The sequence below is a fragment of the Phyllostomus hastatus genome, unplaced genomic scaffold (assembly GCF_019186645.2).
Source record: "Phyllostomus hastatus isolate PE091 unplaced genomic scaffold, TTU_PhHast_1.1 phas_scaffold_585, whole genome shotgun sequence".
In the NCBI taxonomy this organism is placed as follows: Eukaryota; Metazoa; Chordata; class Mammalia; order Chiroptera; family Phyllostomidae; genus Phyllostomus; species Phyllostomus hastatus.
In genome coordinates this window covers 6,850,258-6,874,223 of record NW_025334037.1, presented here as the reverse complement: position 1 = coordinate 6,874,223, position 23,966 = coordinate 6,850,258, and the positions used below count along the sequence as shown (strand labels likewise).

General features: G+C 39.4%; 1 protein-coding gene across 5 annotated transcripts in view; it reads left to right on the top strand.

Moving 5' to 3' along the window:
* Positions 1–23,966, top strand: part of SOX6 (SRY-box transcription factor 6) — a 607,033-nt gene that overhangs the window by 549,752 nt on the left and 33,315 nt on the right. For all 5 annotated transcript variants that reach the window (XM_045825240.1, XM_045825238.1, XM_045825237.1 and 2 more), the window contains one exon: positions 13,674–13,782. In XM_045825240.1, coding sequence (XP_045681196.1) covers positions 13,674–13,782 — 109 coding nt within the window. The remainder of the gene's footprint in view (positions 1–13,673; positions 13,783–23,966) is intronic.

Sequence of the window (23,966 nt, the reverse complement as noted above, 5' to 3'; positions counted from 1 at the left end):
CTATCTGGGATACTAGTTTCTCGGGACCGGCCGTGTCGTCTAACACACGCAGCGATCAGCACATTTTTTGAGGCTGCAATAATCAGAGGAATGCAGCGGTAATGTGGGAACAAGAGGAAACAACATGGCACAGTGATGTACCCATCATTGTTCTGTGTCATCCCTCCTAACCAGTTTGGATTCTTTTGGAGCCTAATGACTGGGTCAGGAATTTCATGGAGTAGAACATGAAACTGGGGGCAAAAATAATGCATGTCTTCCTGAGCTCCACATTCAGAGAGAAAGGGAAAAGATCGACTACACAGGGAACTGACTGCCCTGAGAGCTTTGTGGGTCCGTGCATACGCTTATGTAATCTTCAGAGAAGATGTACAGCCTTTCACAAATGTGTCTAGCCTCATTTAATCTCAAGTAAGCATTTAGACACAAAAAAAGTCAGAATAGGAAATTAACTAAATCTTCCAAAATATGCAAAACATAAATTTCTAATAAAATATTGTCTGCTATATTAATAGCATGCTGTTTTACAAAATTTATTCTTAGCATATTAACCTCTTCATGGTTTTCACACATGTACTGAAAGAGAATAATCTCACAGCAGTTTTCACCCATTTGTTCCAGATTTTAGCAAGAATCCAGTACTCTGAGTGTTTTACAAAGCAGTATGCATGTTCCTGTTCTATAACAGTTTGCAGTGTTCCCAAATAACTCTTACACATGAGTTCAATAAATAATTGGAAGCCCAGATGTTTGGAACGGATATAGCAGATACACTGGAGCTGTATTTTAAATACAGCTACTTTCCCTTTGTCCTCTCATCAACTTCACAGCATCGCACCCTGCCATTTCCAGTTCTCTTCTAATTAAACCTAGACGAGCATTTGGCGTGTGCGTGCTCCCACACGTGCCCCTCGCCAGGGCAGCCTGTGGAGGCTCCTGTGTTATTGTTGCTGACTTGAGACATTCCAAGGGGGATTTTTACTTCTTCAAACTGAACTAGAGCATTCTTTGTCCCCTCAGTTCACCCCCTGATAAGGAAATTGCTCGTATTGAGACATGATTTTACCACTTCATGTAGCAAATAACTAGACTTTCTGTGTAAGCTGTCTTCTCAGCCTGAGCCACACTCATTTCTGTCCCTCCGCAGAGCTACTAAAGCAGGCTCCTGTTCACTTTTTGACAAATACATTTAAAAACATGTTGGGGATCAGTAAAAACCAAAAATGTTCTTTAATTTGTTTCTTAAAAAGGCCTGTCTGATTTTCCAGACCTTAAGAAACATGTGGAAAATTCTAATTTTATTTAAAACAGCTTTGGGTTATGAAATTAAAATTTTTGTTGAGATGTATTGGATAGATCTATGAGTGATTTTTCATTGTACAGCTAAAAAGGATTCTTTCTAAACCTATATGTCTTGTTTCTACCTTTTTAAAATAATTACACTAATTCTTGAAAAATGCTGTGACATTATCAGAGAAAAGTTGTTGTTTTATTTTTTTTAAGAGATAGAAGAGTATTATGGCTACATTTGGGAATTTTTAATTTGTATCTTATTTAGTCTGGTATGCAATGTGACACCAGTTAATTGTACGTTATTTTGTGGTAACTACATGTTAACTCTGTTGGAAGTAATGGTAATTATACTGTAATTGATATCAGTTCTCCCACATCTTTGGAAAACCATGCAATTAACACATATCACCACAGTTGGACACTATCTTTTGTCCTTTGTAATGTTGCCATGTTGGAGTACTATTTCGAACAGGGTCCGAAATGTTTTCTTCTTTTTTAAAACTCATTTTCAAAATTTTAATTTTAAAATGTTTTTGAAAATTTTCATGAAATGAAACAGTTTCTAATTTTTAATTTTACTTGACATGGTAGAAAACTCTTTCCAGAAAATAACCCAGACATAGTCTTGGGTTATTTTTATTTATTTATTATTTGAAAAAATCACTTGTGACTTTCCTTGATCCTATTAGTATTGTACTTCCTGTTTCCTAAAGGAGGATAACAGTAGAATATGCAAAATCTTGACATTAAGGAATCAATAAGTTCAGTTTAGTTTAGTTTAGTTTAGTTTTGTTTTTTCTTTTTTGTGAAGAGAGGCCCTCGTCTTGCCAGCAATGTTTGCATTTATGTTAACTTCACTTTCAGGCAAAGAGGGATGCAGTTTGTGCTGGCGCCACCATCACGAGTACCAAAATTAGGGACATAGAAGCATAATTACGCCACATTAGATTTGAATGTTGCCTCTGATTTTGCCTGCCTCTTTCCTTCACCTTCCCCTGCTTTCTGTCCCTTCCCTCTGTCACTTCTGCCTGCGGTGGGGATGGAACTTCAGGAGTAGAAAACAAGTGCTTTGTGGCTCAGTGTGACCATGGTTTGGCAGGCTTGTCTGACAAATGGGTTATCTGTGAGCAACTTCCTTGAAAATATGAATAACTGCTCAGAAAATTTTATGACTCATCTGTGCTGCAGTGTAGGTCTTAGGAGCAAAAACAGTGAATATCATAGAATCATCAGATTTTAAAGCTGGAAGAAACTGAAGAGAGAGGTTTGTTCAGTGCCCACGTTTTATAGGTGAAGCAGTCAGGGGCTTGCGTAGCTTGTGAAGGACACGCGTGATGCCGAGCGGTCCAGAGGAAGGAGCAGGAGCCTGAGAGTGTGGAGGCTGAGAGACATGTCCTGGGTCTGTCGCTTGTTGGCTGCGGGACCTTGGGTGAGTGTCCTCGCCCCTGTGTTCTCCCAGTGCAGAAGCCTCTACGTGCCTTTCTGGCACCAAACCTTTCTCACGCCCCCTATATTTTCTTTTTAAGATGTATGTTATTTTTGTAGCATACATATTTCTTAAAATTATAGCAAAATCTCTTAGGAGATTTTGATATATATATCAAATTTTTGAAATATATATCCTTTTAATTTTTAAGATATATGTTTATCTCAATTTTTTCCCTTTTTTTGTGTGTTTATATTTCTGAGGAAAAAAACAATCTTCAAATATATCAGTTTAACAGCTAAATTTGAAAGAGAAGGTATAGATGTGAAGAAAATACTCATTCTTGGTTTATGTAGCTTTGATGTCTTTAACTTGAATAAATTACACCTGCATTTCCACAAACAATATTTCCACAAACACATTCAACAAATGAAATAGATATCTGAAATCAAGTACCTAAATTTTTAGCAAACTGAGTTCCCAAGATAATTTTTGAATGAAGACATTTGCTTAGCTGGTCATTAATTTTATTGTGATGCTTGTTGTTCATATGATAAATGTTAGAATAATAAAATCTTGCTGGTGATTTAAGTGGAGATAAAATTTTCAGTTTTTAAGTCAAATGTTCAGTTTAATAGGAGTTTGTATAATTTTACAATGGAATTTTTGTGAACTTGTTATTGAAACAAATAGTTACTCAGGATATTCAAGAATGAATATGCATCGTGCCTCTGTGCACAAATGAGAAGTAGGAAACCACATATAAGCAGAAGCTGAGCTGCCACACAACTGGATTTGCTTAAATCTGAACACTTTATAACTCTACTTGGGAGCTGCAAACTTATAAATAACCTTGCAATTGGTTAAAACCATATTAAAACCATATGAGGGAGACAGAAAGCATTTGGTTAAAGGGGTTCAGTAACCACTATAATCCTGATGAAACTAATTTAACTCAGTGGCTCCCAAGACTAAAAGGGTCTCATATCTTCAGAGTTAACGCTACTTTATTGTTGATCATCTGATGATCAGTGGCAGGAGTCCCAGTGTGTGATACGGGATGCCATCCTTGCCAGGGGTGTGAAGAGAGAACTTGCTTAGTTTGGTGCACTCTTCAAATCCTGAGGGACACATGTAATATATCATTTGAGAATGTTTTTGTAAGCTCCATAAAACATATCCACGAGAGCTCTACAGATATTAGTTCATTTCAGCAGGCATGTGCTACATGCTTTTCTGCACTTACTTACAGGGCACAGACCTCGCTGGAGGTAGAGAGGGTCAGGAGACACTTTCCCTGTCCCAAGGAGCTTACTGTTTCATGGCATGTATCCTCTCCCTAACAGGTGACCTGAACAGCTTATGCCAGTCTTTACCCATTCTATATGTCTTGCCTTAAGTATGAATCTTCTGGAATTTAAAAATCTTTTTTTGCCAAGCCCTTAGAAGTCTTCCCTTTAAGGGAGAAGTTTCTCTTTTGAAGATCTTAGATAGATAGAATGGTTGATAGATGATAGGTAGGTAGGTAGGTAGGTAGGTAGACAAAGTTGTCAGTAGATAGCACCTCTACTAGATCCTAATGCATAGTTTCCAGAGGATTATTTCTGAGGCTAGTAGGGCCACATAGCTGACATTTGTTGCCTTATTACTTTTTTTTTTTTTTGGCCACTGACAACAGCCTTTTAAGGCATAGAAGCAGAAGTTGCTATTTATTAGTTTGCTAGGGCCACCATACCAGAATACCACAGACTGAGAGGCTTAAAAAACAGAAATCTTTTTCTCAGAATTCTAGAGGCTATAAATCCAAGGTCAAGGCGCCGGTGCCAGCAGGATTGGTTTCACTTGAGGCCTCTTCCTTTGCAGATGGCCGCCCTCTTGCAGATGGGTGTCCTCACACGGTCTTTCCTCTGTGAACACACATCTCTCAGGTCTCTCTCTATGACCTGAACTCCTCTTCTTATCAGCATACCCAGATAGCCACCTAAAGGCTTCATTTTAGTTTAATCACATCTTTAAAGGTCCATCTCCAAATGCAGTCACATTCTGAAGTACAAGGCCAGGGGTCGGGGCTTCAACATAAGAGGACATAGTTCAGTCCATAGCAGCCAGCTTTGTTTAGCTTGCCTATTCCTAAACTCCTGTAAATTATTTTATTTGAGATTACAGTACCTTGACCAAATGCTTTCTTTATGTCTCTGTTCATGTGGTTTCATCTACCTTATCTTTCCCAGAGATGTTCTTCTTTCTTTAGAGGAATTAAACTTGAAATTAATAGGGTTTTTGTTAAGTTTATTCTACTGTCCTTTCACAAAATATTGGCATTGTTAGTTAACTCAAAGACTGGTTTGCTAATGATGGATTGCTAAGCAATGTCGGAGCATGTAGGAAGAATACTGGAGGTGGTGGTGGTAGTGGAGACTTTAGGGAAGATTCTTGCCGGAGCCCTTGTGAATAATGGTAACTAAGCAGACTCTCTGTATCTCAGCACTAGGATAACCCCAACCAGGAGATCACTACATTGTTCTGCTGACTCACACAGCTTCCTTTGCATTTATCTACCTTTTAATCATCTAAATGTCATTTTTTAAAAAAGACCTGAAAATTACTTTAAAAGTAAAATTAAAAAGAAAGATGAGAGGGTAATAACTTTATCATAAATATTAGGATTTAGCAACCAAAGTACCTAGCATTTATAAGCATCGCGAGAGGCACTGATGGTATAAAGATTAATAAGATGTAGACACTGCATCTTAAGGAGTAAGTTGGGAAAATAAAAACAAACATATAAACCAATAATTGTGAAACATTTTCTACAAATATGGTGTGATGATGGAATACCATAATTTCTGCCTGAAGCTGGTGGAGGACAATCAGCAAAGGATTTTGTCCAGAAGAAATGCTGTAATTAGACCTAGAAGGGACTAAGGGAAGGCATTCTAAGAGGGAATAGTATATGCAAACGCACACGGGCATAAACTGTCATTGCTGACTGAGGAAACTCCAGGAAGTTCCATCTTACTGGGACAGAGATGTAAACTGAAATGAGCAGGACATGAAGCTGGTGAGGAAAGCAGGAGTCAGACCATGGACGGTTATGCATGCTATTGAGAGAAGTTTCACTCTCCTCATGCCGATAATGGGGAGTGGGGGCATTTGAGAGCTTATAAGTAGAGAATAACAAGATCCAGATACTACATGGTTACTAACATTGAGATTTAAATTTAGTTCTTTTTTAAACATTTTTAAATTATTTCTGTTGTTACAGTTGTCCCAAATTTTCCCCTTTTGCCTCCCTGCACCCAGTCCACCCCCTGACTTCCATTGTCAATCTCCACACTGTTGTCCATGTCCATGGGTCCTTCATATATGTTCTTTGGCTAAAACTTAGTTCTGAGACACTTAGCAGTCAAGTCAAAAAAGAGAGCATCTTTGGGGTGTATGGTTGCACTGTTGATACAGGAGAAGGGATATTGGCTTTTAGGTCAGGGCACTGTCTTCATTAGTATTTAGCTTTGAAACATGCAGCAAACACTGTGTAATATCTTTAACCAAAGTGTATATTTGATGAGTTGCTTCAGTTTTGCAAAGCACTCACACATCCAATCTCTTATCTAATCATCGCAGCCCTACTGCACAAGTGTTTTCCACTTTACAGACAAGGAAATAGGCTTAGAGAAATCACGTGGTGATTAAGTTTGAGGTGTGATTCTGAATTCACCTCAGCACAAACACCTATCTAAATTTTGGTTAAGTGACAAAATATTGAAGAACTTTTGAGCCTTGCCTTCCTTTTCTCTTGTAAAATTGATAGCAATAATAGTATCTTTTTTGAAGTGTTGGTGTGAGGGTTAATACTCATTGTGCAGGGCCTTCCACACACTAATGAGTAGTGAGTGATGCTCTTTCTACTTCCCCTCCGTGCATTTGTGCTGTGGAGTTGGAAAACTTAGGCCTTAACCAATTCATGAGTCCTAGCATAATTTTTGTGTAATTAAAGGCCGAAGAAATTAATAGTTTCAGCTGACACAATATTATTTAACAAAGAGGTTCAATAATGAACCTCATCTCACCCAGGGAGAGTCTTTATTATCATGATTACTGATTCTGGGACCATCAAAACATCGCTATGAAAGTAAACCCCAGTGCCTCCAAATAAATTCCTTCCAAGAAAAGAAATCACCTTTCAAAAAGTATATGTGGTTACTTTCCAATGGAAAGCCTGCATTCTTGATCCTTCATTACATTACTAAGTATGTAATAAAGGATGTAAAAAAAAGGCCAATAAAGTGATAGAGCTTACTAAGTCAATAAAAAGGAAATGACATGTGTGTTTAGGTCGTGCTTCTTGAGAATTATGTCATGGCAAGATACGTCCAGAGTGTGGACTTAGAGAAAGTTTTTCAGAATAAGATACAGGCTCTCTCAATTTATACTTAACATTGTTCTGCTTTAAAACAAAATAAAACAAGAACATTTTTTAAATTTTAAAATGTGTACTGCTTTTTAAGCCAAGCATTTGTGGAGGGTGGTGTCCTCTTCTGCCAGTGTTTTGCAAAGCTTTGCAAAGATGCAAGTGTTAAGCTGCAGAAATTCTAAGTCAGACTCAAAACCTTTTTTTTTTCATATTAAGCTCTATTATCAAGCTGTATTCTTCTACTGTGTTCTTCTAAAATTGCTTATTTCCCTCTTTTACAAAATAGTTACAATATTTTTTCTGGTTTTCTTTGTTTTGATTATTCCTGCCCAAGGTTATATCACCAATAGACTGTGGAATGCTGAGTCTGAATATCTCTTCTATAGACTTGAAATACTAGAAAGTTGGTAGTTCTTGCCCCTTTTGGACACTCACTTGCAAATGCTATTTTTGATTTATGTGGGTAAATCAATTATGTGGCCTTGTAAAATCCTGCAAATGCATTGTAAGAAATATAGAAAAGGCATAAGACACAATCCCGGACTTGAAAAATATTTTGATGTTGTTGGAAGAGACTTGGAGATGCATATGAACCAACGTTCAATTCTTTAACATAGTATATAACTTGGGAATAATTATAGAGGAGACTAAGACTTTTTATATATCAGAGATTAGGTAGAACAAAGAGTTTATAGAGTTTGTAGCCGGTTTGGGTGTTTCAATATGAATAAAACTTGGTAAGAAGAGAGAAAAAAGTATTATTATGCTAGCAGCAAGGAGGAAGAGAGAGCAGGTGTGATCTTGGTATTGTTATGGGAAGGCAAGTTACTGTCCACCCAGGGCAGAGGGTATATGATGGGAGAGTTGTAGGAAATCAAGTTTAAAAAGACATGTGGGGCTTTGACTGTGTGGCTCAGTTCGCTGGAGCATTGTCCCATATACCAAAAGGTTGCGGGTCTGATTCCCAGTCAGGGCACATACCTAGGTTGCAGGTTTGGGTGCATATGGAAGGTAACCAATTGATGTTTTCTATCTCTCTCTCTATCTCTGCCTCTATCTCTATCTGTCTCTTCCTCCCTCCCTCCCTGTCTCCCTTCCTCTCTGTCTAAAATCAGCAAAAATATTCTCCTGTGAAGATTATTAAAAAAAAAAAGACTAGTAGTGAGCAGTGTATGAAGAACCTTGAAAGCCAGGGAGAGGACTTTGGATGAAATGCGATAGAAAATAGGAAGTTAGGAGACGGGGGGTGGAATCCTGTAATGGGGATTGTGGGCAGACAGACTGGGGGAGAGGGGCAGTCTCAGGGATCAGGCAGGCCAGCAAGGAGGCTGCAGCAGTGATCCAGGTGTGCAGGCATAAGGACTCATGCTGGGCGAAGTTTTGATGATGGGACATCAGGGAGGAGAGGGCCTGGAGCAAGAGGCTCGGTGAAAGAAGAACCTGTAAGCCTGGCTGGTCACCTGACAGAGAGGGGCAAGGAGAGCAGTGGGACAGACAGGGCTGTGGGGAGCTGCCTTTGCAGGGAGGTCTTCAGTTTCAGCGTAGGAAGGGGTGTTCCTGGGTTGGGAAGACGCTGCAGCTCGAAGCTGGGATAAGATGACAGAACTCCTTTTGAGTGGTGCTTAACTTAAAGCTGAAACTTTGAGCAGAGATAAGACCTCAGACTGTCAGGGTGGCCTTAGAGAATTTTTATTCATAATGCAAGTGTTTGTTATTTCTCTTAGAAAACTTTGCTTCAGGAATACACAAAAGCTTGCCTGGTGGCGCTGCAGTATTAACCTTCCCTGCAAAACTCCTTATTATTACAAATCTGAAAGATTTTTAAAAGTCTTTAATATTTAAAGACTTAGTATTTTAGAATGCAACAACAAAATTCTTATTTACTGGAAAAAGATTGATACTGAAACCCCATGTAGGAGATATGTGGTTCTAAATTTGAGATTATATGAGCATAAAATTTTCTATTTATTAATACTATCTTCTACATACTGTACAGAAATATAACACATAACACATATATATTTTATAAAATATACAATATTTGTGTAATATATATACACATTCTATAAACAGAATATTTGAGAGCCACTGTAGAGTATGTTAATTATAATGTATTTTACATGTGTAAGTAACATGAAATAATTAGTTTTTACCCATTTGAACTACCATGTAGGGAATGGCCCCCTAGGAACATTTTCTGTGGCTATTATGAATGACACCACCCTCAGACATTCTTGAGAAACAAGCTTTGAATGAAGGTTGGTAAAGCACCTCTCATTTAGAGCATTGGAATAAAATGTCAGGTCATTGTCCAGACATATCTCCCTGTCAAATGAAATATACTCATTAGTTAGAGCAGCAAACAAAAAGCCTCTCCCAGCACATATGTACCATCTTCCACTCCAGTTTATAGAAAAGGGGACGGAGTTGAAATCCTCTGCAGGGTGGTAGAGGCTGGCCAGCCTCGGCGTTCCGGAAGGGAGGGTGCGCGCACACACCCGCGTTGTTCCCCGGGAGATGGCTGCAGTCAGTCATCTCCCACACGGTCGGAAAAAGGCTTGTCTGGCTGGCGAGCAAACTGTTATTTAAGTACACAATCCACTCAACTACTGAAACAGTTTTGCCAAACTTATCCAAGTATTCTAACATGCTTAAAGATGGTATAAATATCATTTATGGCTAGCAGTTTTCTTCAGACTCTACGGAATGTCTTCCTGCTGCCTGATCTAAGTGTCCCAGTTTACATTATGGCCTTTACTGCCTCTGTTTGATGGAGTGATCAGTAAAAATTTAATGACACTATAAAATAATAAAAATGTCATTAATTTACCACGGATCTCGGATGCAGTGGTTGTAAAGTTACATTAATAAACAGAATATTTTTTACAACAAAAAGCATTGTTACGTGGGAACGTATAAATAACACACATAAATTTAAGAGCAATTTTACTGTTAGCACACACATTATTATGGAATAGCCAATAAGTGTATAAAACATAGTATATAAAATTTTATTAAAATATACTGTGCACATCAAAATTTCAGCTTTTATCTAAGTGCAAAGAAAAGCCATTATTGTGTGCTTACTGTTTCATTGCCGTTCTCTCCCCACATCACAATTTTACATTCGTTGCCAGTAAGAAGAAGTTGATTTTTTTTCCCTAGGTGGGAACAAACCTCTGTTCTTTTAGTTATCCCAAATCCATCCTCTATCTCCCCTGATGCAAAGACAAAATGGATCAATCTTGCCATGGCAGGGAGGGCAAAGTTGCTAATTTAATGCAAAGTTAGAAATAATGCCTGAGGAGTTGACTGGTTTGTTCAGTGACTCTGGAAATAGGGATAATAATGGAGCAGTCTATCTGTCATCAGTGAGGCTGCCCCGTCATGGACTCTGATAATATGTGAAGTTGATGGATGCCTCAGTCTTGGGGTTTGTAGCATTTAACATTCATCAGCTCTCACTAAAGGGGGCTTTATCATTTACTATCTGTATTTAATATGCAGCATCTACTCATACATCATAATTTCAAAGCACTTAGCCAACAGTCCTACAGCAGAGCTGACTTTTATTTTTTTCAATAACTTTTATGTTGCCTGCATGTTTGTGACTGACAACATATAAGTGTCTGATCACATCGCTTCTTGTAAAATGCACATTTCACTGTCAACATGAAGACTGGGGAGTTTTCATGGGGGATTGAGATTAAGTTAGCACTGAGGTGTTTTGCTTATATCTCCAAAATATCTTAACCTGGGAGCTATGTACATTGTGAGAGCTAGTTCAAGTGCATGGAAAAATTTGGAGTTAAGACCTTGCCACCCACAGTCTATACTTGTTCCGTATAGGGGCATACCCACTGGCACTGAATAGCTGGAAGTAGAAGCCCACTGGAACTAAAATATCCTTGCACTTCTCTGTGCACCCACGTCCTCATCCTGTATTCGCTGCTCACGTTCAGCCTCACTAGTAAAACCTTTGCTTAGCCCAGCCATGCAGAGCTATCTTGTGGACATCAGGCCCTTCTATCTTACAGTTGCGAGGCTGGTGAATAAATATTCTGAGCTATTCTTTGAAGACAAGAGGGAAGTCTTCTGGGAGACTAGGTAGAAATTTATATGAAAGGGCATGGCTTTGCAGGGTCCATCTTTAATCTCAAACACAGGTGCTTAATATTGCCAAATATGAAATGCAGCCCACTGCCCAAAAGAATTTTTATCATTGATTTAGTTTCTGACTATTTAACATGTGTTTCATGGAATATTCTTCCTTGACTTCTACTCTGGCAAAATATTGATATTTTATAAGGAAAGTATCTCTGCAGAAGAATCATTTTTCAATGAAGTCAGAAAAATGTATGACTTCAGAGACACCGTGAATGTGTTATTGAATGTTTTTGTTATGATTAAAAGCAAGCTGATACTACTGAATTGTGAGTGCACTTCATTTTTTTATAAGAGAAAAGATATTATCATCATGTAAGCTTTGTTGTCTTAGCATTTTACAAACCACGGCATGTAATTTTCCCTCCTCTCCTTCCTTGTCAAAATATTGATATTCTTTCAGGAACTTTATTTATTTATTTATTTATTTAGTATATTACAGAGAGTATTTTCCAGTAAAATCAAAGAGAATGAATGACTAGACAGATAACTTGAAATATGCATATTGATAGGTAGCAAGCACAATCTGTTGATTTTCAGAGAAAGTTGTTTTTCCCCCATGAAAACACACTTAAAGGTTGTTCTTCCAAGTAGGTTGCAGGCGTCACATGAAAACTCCTTTTGCATTTAGCATGAGGAGAGCATTCACATGCAAATATTTGAAATGTGAAACAATGTGATAAAACAAAGGTTGAATATTTTGCTTTCCCTGGTACCACTCATCTTTAATTCTTTTCCTTTCCACCAGGACAACTGAAAGTACTACTTCAAAAATAGAAAGTGGCTGATTAAAAGCAGCTGTCCTGCCTCCGACAATGTGTGAAACTCCCGCATGGCTGGTGGCCGCTTTTTGCTGTGGTCTGCCTCCGGGTTAATTTGTTCTTGTGCCGCACTGTTTTCACATCAGGAGATACTGGGGGACCATACCTAATTTGCTTTTTATTTCCATTCTGTTTTTTATAAATGTTGTACTTCAGAGGTGTCCCCACATTGTAACTAGTCAGCATTACCCTGTTGGGGAAATTCATGATGATAATTTTGTTGCTAACCTTTCATAGAAATGGTGCTTGAATAAGACAAGGTTTATGCTGTGTTTTCTTCCAGCACAGATTTCAACATATTCCATGATGAAGGGGAACTGGAAGACTTCCTGCACAATTTGACTGATGGGAATTAATTATAGAAATATAATGATATTCAAAAATAATCATATTAGAAAGCACAACGTAGTGAGACTGTATAAATGAGACACAGCCTCTATCAAGTAATTGTATGTTTGCTCCTTAAGAATATTTCCAAGTTTCTAAACATCTTACAGAAGAGAACACTCAGAGTGTTTCCATCTAATACCGAACATGCTCAGTACGGAACTAGGTCACTGAACAATAGGCTGAACAGCAATCGGCACTCTCCTGCTGCATAATGCATTCAGTATAACATGCAGAAACCATTCCCGGAGCTGCAAGCTGCTATTTCATGTCTGTAAATTCAAGCTGACATGACATTTAATATTGTTTCATAGTAATGAACAACAAGGTTTCACTCATTCATGAGCACAACACAAAGCCAAGTTTGAGTCTGGAGAGTAGAGGCAAGAAGAGGACACATACTGTGTTTCCGTAGACAGAGTGCTGAGTTAATGATGGTCATTGAGCCCTCTGCCACCCATCCAGAGTGCTGCGGAGGGGCGAATCACTGTGATATTTCAGGCTCCTGTCTCTAGAACAACTGGTGAATGAGTAAAACACCTTTGGGTTTCCCTCCAATGGTGGCAGGAGTTTTTAACTTTCTTAACTCAGTGGCTGACTAGAAGTAATACCTTCTTTTCACGTCCCAGGAAGTTACAGTTGAAACTCCTAGGCAAAATAATAGTATCGATACCATCATCTAGCCTGCCTGCTTTGAAACATTTGTTTTTGGAATCCTCTTGCATGAAATCCTGACTTGTATTTTCCCAGGAATACCAGTGCCAATTATGATCTCTAAGTGGGAACATGCCTCTCCCATTAACTAGCAGTACGTGTGTTTTAATGCGGACCGTCCTTTTGGGTTTTGCACTTTTGATTCAGACTTCTCAGCTGCATCCCTTCTAGACTGCTAGAGCAAATCCAACAGAGAGAAGGCGCACAGTGCAGTGCGGGCAGGTTTCCTGTCCCAGGTTTCCTCTCCTCACAGGTACTGCGGTTCAGAACCCGTGCGCGCTGTCAGGGCTGTGGTAGGCTTCAGTGGACTCTTCCTGAGAGATCCTTGGAGCCCAAGATGAACAGAAATGATGTTTGTGAACCCAAGTTTTGCCCAGTAAGCAAGACAGAAACTAAAAGGAAAAAGCGGCTGCTTGGGAATCTAGAATAAGCCTCTAATTTTTGTTTCCTCTAGGAAAGAACGCGCTTTGAGAATTTGGGGCCCCAGTTAACAGGAAAGTCAAGTGAAGATGGAAAGCTGGGCCCGGGTGTCATTGATCTTACTCGGCCAGAAGACGCAGAGGGTGAGTGGCTTTTCCGTAGCTCTTTTCTGCTGCTCAGGGTGTTTCTGAAGGTGCATCTGAGTTAGATAAAGGATCTTCATGTTCTTTCTTGGGAGTACCAGCTTGGTTTACTTGGCAAAGCAGAGGGAAGGTTAGTCTTCATTATATGTTATAGTTTGAGATGCAGCTAGATCCTATGTTGCTGCACACAGCACTCCAAGTACTCCAAGGTGCCACGTTAGTCTTAAAATGAAAGGATCCTCTGTGTTCTGATGAACACCAGAATTCTGTTTCATTTACTTCATTGCATTCTTGTAAAAAAAAAAAGGACAGACATACAAAAAAGGAATTTTTTAACCCCAAATCAAGTGATCCCGAGTTACTGTCAAACCATTTGGGGAAATCAGTGATGGTTTGAGCAGATCTAGCATAAAATTAATAATGGCTTGGGTAAGGCCCAGCCTGGGCATGTGTGCTAACCGTTACATTACTTAAGCCTTTTTGAAAGTCTGGATGGAAAGACTAGCTTCGCTCTGTGTGTTTACCCACAACTTTATCAATTCCTGTCTGCTCCTCTTCCTTTTTGTTTGTTTGTTTGTTTTAAAGGCACAAGCAGCAAATCAGCAGAAACTGCTCCCCAGGAGGAAGGGTACAATTTATGGGTCTGGCCAGCACTTCAGCAGTGATGTTGCCCGGTTATTCACCACAGAGTAGGGACTGGTCTTCCTGTTGTTCCTTTGGCAGAAACCCTCCCAACAGTCAGGGGAGATTAATTTGCTCTCTTCAGAATAACACAATACTTCACCTATCTTGGGTCCTGGCTAAAGTCCTTCTTTAGCTTCAGGGGAAGAATCTTTCTATTCTCCCTTTCACTGGCAGTATTTGTTCCAGTACCTAATCCCTTGAAAACACATGAAGACATTTCATAGCAGCCTCTGCAGCAGCGTAGGGTCTAGTGATGGCTGCGGGCCACCCCAGGCAGTTCGGAAATCCCTGGCATGAGTACTAGGAGCTGGGCAGTGTCAGACACTAGGAAATACTTCAGAGTTTCCAGAAGGCCAATTTTTCATACCAGTAGGAGAGACTGATACTTAATAATGATCCCAGGGAAAAGTATTAAAACAAATCCTGATTAGTATTATGTGTATTTGTGTATTGGGGGTGGGGTGGAGAGGGGGAGAGGAAGAGGAGGAAGGAGTGAGGGATAAAGAGGACTCAAAACCAGAAATATACTGTCTTCACTGTCTTCTATAAAAAATGTGTACCAAGAGTACATTGACAGTCACATTCTCTTAAAAAGATTTTATTTATTTATTTTAGAGAGGGGGAGCGAGGGAGAAAAATGTGAGTGTGTGGTTGCTTCTTGTACACCCTCTATCAGGGATGTGGCCTGCAACCGAGGCATGTGCCCTAGACTGGGAATCAAACTGGCAACCCTTTGATTCACAGGCCAGCACTCAATCCACTGAGCCACACCAGCCAGGACAATCACATTTTTATAGGCACTTAGAAGTGCAGATTTTTCTCTAGTGAGGATTGAGGTTCCTTAGCCTAGGGAACCAATAGTCAGGCCTGGCCCATCTCAATTTGGTTGGATGATTATACCGAAAAGTAACTAAATCTTTGACCATACACAATGAAATAATATTTTCCATCATGTTAAAGTATTCAGTCTGGTCATTTTTCAATAAACTAGGAATTAAGAGTTCTATCTTTATTCTTGTTCTAATAGAGTTTTCTTAATCTGTCACTTATCCCTCTTCATTTGGTGTTTTACTATATAACGAAGATAGTAAGTTACCTTTTAATAATACTAATAATCTAGTTGATGATATTATGTTCTGGGTTAGTTCAAGATTATGGTCAGCGTTCTTAACCATTATGAAAGGAAAAAAATGAAAACCCTAACTATAGAAAAACATGTTGTATAAAAATATCTTTGGAAATCCCACTGAATACCAGATTGTCTGGATTCAAACCAACTTTCTGGTTGTTTTTTGGAGGGGAGTGGGGGCAAACATTTATCAAGCTCTTACGTGCCAGAGAATGCGCTGAGTTTTTAAACATACATTCTTAGGTTTAAACATCATAGGGCTCTGTAAAGAAGACATTATTACTTCTCCATTTTATAGAGGAGAACATCAAGGCTGAGAGCAAAGCAGTAACTGACCCTGGGTCACACAGCTAACAAATGCAGAGCTGAGAGTTGATCCCAGGCAGCCTCGCTCCGGCCCCCATGCTCGATAAATACTGTGCTATACTGCACGCCCTGTATGCACAGAGAAATATGTGGTGCCTTCACTTCCCTGAACTAACTTCTTGTGACCTTCCTCAGAACGGCCCATTTCCTCTCCCCTAAATATAGCAAGTCACGCCGTACCCAGCTCTCCTGTTCCTCTGTCGCATGTGGCAGCAATGCCTGATAAGTGTAATCGTAGAAGGGCCATCGTGGCCCAGGAGCTTAAGGAGACTGTGCAAACCTCCCCTCAGCAGCCTGCCCAGGGTTGCCATTGAGACCTCATGTGCTTTTGGGGGCTGTGAGTTCATGAATGGAGTCAGGTTACGTGCTGTGATACCAACAGCAGCGCAGTGCCTTTGTGAGGACTGCGACTGTGGGGATGGGTAGCAACCTTCTGCTGACTTCAGGGTATTTCCTGGCATCTTTTCAAGTGTAAGCTGATTGCAAATCCTGCTGGAGTTACAGTTCCTATTAAAGTCAGGGTAGATAACAGGTACTCATAATCCTTGTTCCACTTTGCTCCTGTCCCTTAGCAGGAATAGTAAGAAGGAACTAAAGCGAAAGAATAACTAAAAAATTTATAAATGCCTTCTATCAGTTTGTGGTCCTAAAAAGCATGCAAGCAAGCAAGCAAACAAACAATTACTTCTGGAGTGCCTACTGTATGCCGGTCCCAAACTAGACACTGAATAAACCAGAGGAAGCAAAACACATATGTTCCTGACCGCTTGGAGTTGAAACTCTAGTGAAGGAAGGCAGAATATTTAAAGGCAAATGCATACAGATAGACAGACAGACAGACAGACACAATTATCCTTGAGAAAAGCTCTGAAGAGACCCAGCCTTCTCGGCCCCACAGGCACCGAGTGAGGGCTGCCCAGGTGAGCCCACGTAACAGGTGAGCGCCATGGCCGTAGCCCAGGACATCGTCCCTTCACAGTCGGTGCTTGATCACATCCACATTTCCCCTGGCTTTCAGACAGAAATTTTTTTTTAATTTTTGGCCTTACTGAGATATAATTGATATGGAACATTATAAATTTAAGGTGTACAATGTGATGATTTTGTACACAAATATATTGGAAAATGGTTGCCACAAGAAAGTCAGTCAACACATCTATCACCTCACATAATTATCTTTTTTTGTGAGAAAATTGAAAATCTACTCCCTTAACAATTTTCATATGTATAGTGCAGATTGTTAACTATGTCATCATACCGCACGTTAGGTCTCCAGAGGTGACTTACCTCACAATTGGAAGTGTGTACCCTTCAAACAACATCTGTCCACTTTCCCCACCTCTGCCCAGGGCAGCCACCCTTCTACTCTGATCTGTGAGTTTGGCTTCTTTTAATTCCACACATAAGTGAGATCATACAGTATTTATCTTTTCCTGCCCGACTTATTTGACTTGACATAATGCCTTCAAGCATGTTGTTGCAAATGGCAGAATTTCCTTTCTGATGAATGAATCGCGTTCTACTGTATCTATATCATATTTGCGTTATCCATTCATCTGTCAATGTACACTTACGTTCTTTCCATGTCTTGGCTATTGTGAATAATGCAGAACAGCAGTCTTAAGGGCCTATGTCCTCCCTCCACTTTCACACCATCTTCCTGAGGGGCTTCTGAGGTGACTAACATAAAGTCAGCCTAGGAGATAACACCCCGTTCCAGCCCGGCTTTCCTGGAAAATGTCTGCCAGTCACGAAAACGCCAATATCACTTAGTAAGCAACTTGTGGACCTGCTCCGTAGCTCTGAGCATGGAAGCAGCAAGGGAAAGGTCACCAAAACAGGCAGCTGTGCATGTGTATTAACCACTCATCAAAATCAAATGACAAAACGATAAGCCAGGAAAACAGAAATTAAAAATATAAAAGGCAAATGCCTTCAAAATTTTATTTTTAAAGTCCAGCTGTTATGTGGCTTGAATATGACAAGACAGCATTTCTTGTTCACCAGGGTATTTATAAAACTACAAATTCATTGGTGTGGGGGGCTTAGGAAACACGTCTAAGGTTTTGTTATGCTCAAAGTAGTTGAAGGCTTCATATGTATTAAACACATAAAATTTGCTAGCTCTTAAATGGGACACGTAAAGAAGAGACTACTCGATTAGTTGAGTCTGTCACCATGTATTAAGAATGACAAACAGCTGTTTAAGTTTTTATGGATTTTGCGTATGGCATTTCCCCTCTCCCTGTTCTCCTTAGGCTAGAGTGCAATTCTTATCCCAACTCTCCTGATTTCAAGGTTGCAGAGTACAACAGGAAAAGGCTCTGGTCTGGTTATTGGGAGATTCGGATTGAAGGTCTTTTGCTAAATGATGGCAAACAAGTCACTTTCTTTTCCTTTTCAAGTCACTTTAATTCCTCTGGGTTTAAGGTTCTTTTCTTTTCTTTTAAGAGGTATGTTGAATTCCACTGTGTCTCAGGTCCCTTCCAAATCCAAAATTGCTACTAGTATCATCATAAAACACAGAGACCGAGAAGAGACCAATACCTTCGAGAGTACATATGAGGCACTTGCTGAATCAGGTTTTCAAGTCCCTTGGTCTTTCCTTTTTGTTGATGAGAAGATCACTTCAGCAGCATTTCTCAAATACCTTTCACAGGCAGGGGCCTCTCCCCTTTCTCTTACCTCTACCCCAGTGACGTGAGCAGTGGCTTACCTTCTTTTTTATATTCTTTCCGTCCTGTGTTTTTCTCTCTCCCCTACTGGGGGTCTCTAGAAGGACACTTTTTTTCTTTCTTTTTTTTTTTTTTGCAGAATAGTTTGGGTAAGAAAACATTCTCGTAACTCCTACTTTAATTCTCAAATTCAGTGATCTTGTCCCAGCCTTAGAAGGAGGCTGCATCTCATTTTGATGGAAATAGTCCACATGAGCTCTGAAGGGGAGGAGCAGGAACCTAGGTGGCGCTGTAATGATGATGCCCTCCTTGTATTAAAAACTTGCATTGATTTGAATGGAAATGGATATGTGTACCAGTAATAGCCACTTTTAGAACTGTTTCTCTCAGATTTGCTTAGAAGGGTTTTATGGATTTGTACTGAATTTGTGAATTGGCTCCCAGCCAAGATGGCCTTAACCCTTCTGAAAGCTTCATTTTTTTCATTATTTTGGTGAACTTCTTATTGCTTCTAAGTTTTATATTTGAGAATAACTTTGTTATTGTCAACTTAAGCTCTCTGTTTATAGACAAATAACAGAGACTGCAACTTTTCCTCTTTCTTTTCTTAAAGAAATGCACTTTTTAATATGAATGTCTTTTCTTAGAAATCCTGCTTACCCTTTGATCCATACTCAGGAACTCTTTGAAGCTTTTTTCACTCCTTTTGCTTTCCCTGGACCCCTACCCCTGGTAGGAAGGGAGATTGATGCAGGGCTCCTTCCAGGCAGCAGAGGCGAGCTGCCATGTAAGTTAGGTGGGATTTAAAGGCCACAACTATTATACCTGGAATGTAAAAGTCATAACTGGCCCAAGCCCACCTGAGTACAGTGCTTCACATTGCAACACTTACATTCTCAGAATTTCAATAAAGGAGAGATCATCAAATTTTTAATTCTTATATTCCTGACAAGTGTTCATCTTACTCCCATTTAAATGCCTCTAATAGTCTAATAATAGAAAACTGACTATTTCCTGAGAAGTTTACTCCAATTCTAATTATTAATTCTTTGTTATTTATAGTCCAAATTTGCTTCTGCCTCCTTGTCACTTCTACCCATTGCTTCTAGGCTGACTTCTGGATTCTAACATCATGGGACTTACCATTTTTCCACATACCATCTTTTCAGATATTTGCTCAAGGACTAGGAGACTTAGATTCTAGTTGTTTCACCCTAAGCAAGTCACTTTCTTTTTCTGATTTTCTCATTTATAGGTGAGGAATTTGGTCTAGGTGATTTCTAGTTGACAGTCTTTTTTAATATTCTTATTTTATTTCCAGGTAGTTGAAATTATTTACCTTTAAGTCAGTTAGAATGTACAAGTATCAGTTAGGGACCACACCATTTTTTTTAAATAAATGAAATTTATACACACACACACACACACACACACACACCCCATGGGTGAGATGTCTTTGCCCAAGAAGGTACCCAAGTACTAGAGTCTATACCAGGAATACAAAGTGGGAAATTGCACAGATTGAAAGAAAAGACCTAGGTAAATCAGAAGGAGCACTGACTAGAGCTGTGCTGTGGGCTTATGGGTCTGGCCTTCCATAACTTCCTGAAACAGTGTTTCCATGCATGCCGGAGAATGGCACAGGCAAAGCAGGCTCTCTGGAACCAGCAGGCTGGGGCCTGAGCCAGGATGGGTAGCCAGGGAGGCCTAAAGCATAGTGAAGACTGAGTAACAGCCACGCAGGCTGGGAGATAAGCAGAGTTCACAAAACCCTTGGCTCCAGACTAACTCTGTTGTATGAGTATCACAGAAATGTATTTTACTGTGGATATAAACAGTTTTAGAGGATCCTGTGCACCAGTTTATATCAGCACTATATATAAAGTGCAGCTCACTTAAACAAGCAAATAAACTTCTCTTAAAGATATATATTTTCTATGTCTTAAAAGCTCCCAAATAACTTTTAATGTTGGTAGAAAACAATTTCCATTGAGCTCTCCAAGTGATGGATAGTCCTGATGGGGCAAGAGCGTGGAATGTCAGGATTCTCGTATGACTCCATTCCCTAATACTCCATAAAGGGAACGCAGTCTGCTTCTCAGAGGTGCTTAAGCTAGAAAGCCTAATCAAAGACCCAGACTCTCTTTGGTGAGGAACCTAGCCCTACCCAATAGCTGGCTTTTCACTGGCCTGCCTGCTCTAAAGAAGTGACAGTGTATGTAACCACTACCATACACACACACACACACACACACACACACACACACACACACCTGTTTTGTGACTGAATATCCTCTACCTCAGGAAAGAAATGCTTGTCTGTGCCATTGCTGAATCACACAGGTGTACGTCCCAGTCTTGCTACACCAGCTGGGAGCTGAAAGACTAACACTATCTACCATGAGCATTAGACCCAAGACAAGAGCAGCCAACATTTGTTCCCAGAGGGACTGTAAATTCAGTCCATGCTTCATCAGGTGTATGTATGTCTGCTTCACATACCAACGCATTAGAATAAACCCTAGCCAATAGAGATCTATCGCTGTGTTTGGACTGACTGTATTCCTTTTGAAATATGGACCTCATCTAGTTCCTTGTTCCAGTATCCTCTTCTCTTGGCAGCAAGAGCCACTTCACTTGCCATCTACAGGTTATGGAATTCAGCCCAACCTTCAGTTGATGGGATTTTAAGAACTTCATGCCATTTTGGAGTGATCTTTAAATTCTCTTTGCCTAAGGTTAAAAGTGGATTTGAGACCAACCTTTCCCCCCTTCTTTTCAAGTTTTAATAACTGTGCTTCTAACTTATTCCAAAAATTCAAGAATCCATTGGCATTTGCATTATACTGTAGACTATTGCATTTAAGAGTGTCCTGTAAAAGTAACTTTGAACTAAAACTTAATATGGACAACAGAATTTCATAAAAGTTTCAATATATTCAACCATTTAAAATTTATACTAAAATACAAATTTGAGCTTAGTGGTATATTGATACATGTGAGGTCTTCCAGAAAAAGTCCAGCCATTGTCAATATAAAGAGAATGGCTTGCATGACATCGATGTAACCTGGCAGCCAAGGAGAGTGGACTGGAATGTGCATGCCTGAACAATGCTGACTTCACTGTACTAGTCAGTGGGGGCAGTAGATGCTGTTCAGTGAGCATGTGTACTGTGTGGCCCTCGCATTCAAAATGACTAAGTGAGCAAAGCAACGAATCTGCATCAAATTTTGGTTGAGCTTGAACATTTCTCCATGGAAACTATTTGGATGATTCAGAAGGCCACAGCTGTGGGCAACTGGTGATTGACAGCTTCATCACAACAATGTTCCTGCTCATGCATCACATCTCATGCCGTTTTTCAGTGAAACATCAAATCACCCAGGTGACTCAGCCCTCCTACAGCCCAGATTTGGTGCCCTGTGACTTCTGAGTTTTTTCTAAACTAAAATCACCTTTGAAAGGGAAGAGATTTCAGACCATCAGTGAGATTCAAGAAAATAAAATGGGATAGCTGATGGCAATTAAGAAACCTGTATAAGGTCCTAAGGTGCCTACTATGAAGGGGACTGAGGCATCATTGTCCTATGTACAATGTTTCTTGTATCTTGTATCATCTTCAGTAAATGTCTCTATTTTTCATATTGCATGACTGGATACCTCCTGGACAGGCTTTGTATGTGTGTGTGTATATATACACATTAGGTATATATACTTTCATAGCAGAGAATCACTTCATGTTGCTTTTAATATAAGCTCACTTTTCACTAGGAAGGTTGATTCTGCATGGGACAAAAGGAAAACAGTAATGCTAATCTGTGCTGCAGAGTTGTAGAACTGTTACTGGGGGAGAAAGGAAAAAACAACTGTCAACAATCCCTGAAACTGCCTTGCCTTCCATTTGTTACTGTCTTATAGTCAACAATCCTAATCCTTTGTTATTCCAGTGAAAAGCTGATTCATAAATTTACAAAATAATAATCCCTCTCTCTCTCTCTCTCTCTCTCTCTCTCTCTCTCTCTCTCTCTCTCTGGCTCAGACTGAGCAGCATACATAGTCTGGTTACAGCTCCTGCATGTGGGAAGTGGAGACATGTGAGATGGTCTTTCTTGGTTGGGTCTTACACATTTTCAATGCATTTTAGCTCTGTATCATAGAAACCCTTTTGAAATGCATTTTTAACTCTTGGAAAGAAAAGAGGCTCCATTAAGTAGTAAATTGTACTCCCTGTCTAACTTGTGGGTTCATTTTATCATTACCCTAACAAGCCAGATTTTACAGTATAGGGAACATCACCCAGGTATGTTTAGAAAGACCAAAGAGGGAGCAAATATGTTTAAGTTAACCACCTGCTATGTTCTTGGTACTGGAATAGACATTCTACTACTTCTTCTGCCATTGATCTTGCTGCTATTTCTAAGGGCAATTACTGTTTAGTGAGCAGCTACTGGGTTCTAATCACTGTGCTAGGAAATTTATATTCCCGTTCAATCCTCACGAGGATCCTGCCAAATAGAAATATTAGCTCTCTTTATAAGGAGATAAAACTACAGTTAAGAGAAGGGAAATAATTTACCTGAGGTTACTTAGGAAATATCCAATCTACAGTTCAAACCCAGATCTGTGTAACTACGTAGCACCTGAGCCACACTGACTCCCATTTTCCTCCAAGATGCATAGATGGAGTTGATTGCTTTTGTTGCAGCAGTTTCCCCTCTTGATTTTCATTAAAATGTAGAAAAATAAATGAGAAGTAGGAATTTGTAAAAAGATATTTTTAATCTTTCAAACTATAGAAATATTAGGCACCTTTCAAATACTTTCACCAGATCCACTGGGCACAAAAGTTTTGGTGGACCATGAAATTGAGCTGATTACCCCAAATCCTGGAGCCATCTCCTTCTAACATTGTCTATTTCCTTATCCCTAACATAATAAAAATTTAGTTTCTACTTCACCCATGGCCTGCATCTCACATTTTAATAAAAGACAGATTCCCTAGAACAAATGAAATGAAATGAAATGAAGAGACAGATAAATTAATTTTGATCAAAGTGTTTAAAGCTAAGTCTGGATGCCACTGAAACAATTCAGTTGCCTGTTTTAAAAATTCATTTTGATGGCAAGTATGAAACTTTGGGGATAGTTACATTTGAGTTCATATGATTTTGCCATTTATTAACTGCGAGACTGAGCCAATTCTCTAAATTCTTCTCTAAACCTCGTTTCAGGAATATGGATTAGATGGTTTTTTATATTCTTCTCACATTAAAATTTTCTAATTTTATGAGCATATTTTATCCATTTCATGACTTTGCTATCTAGGGAA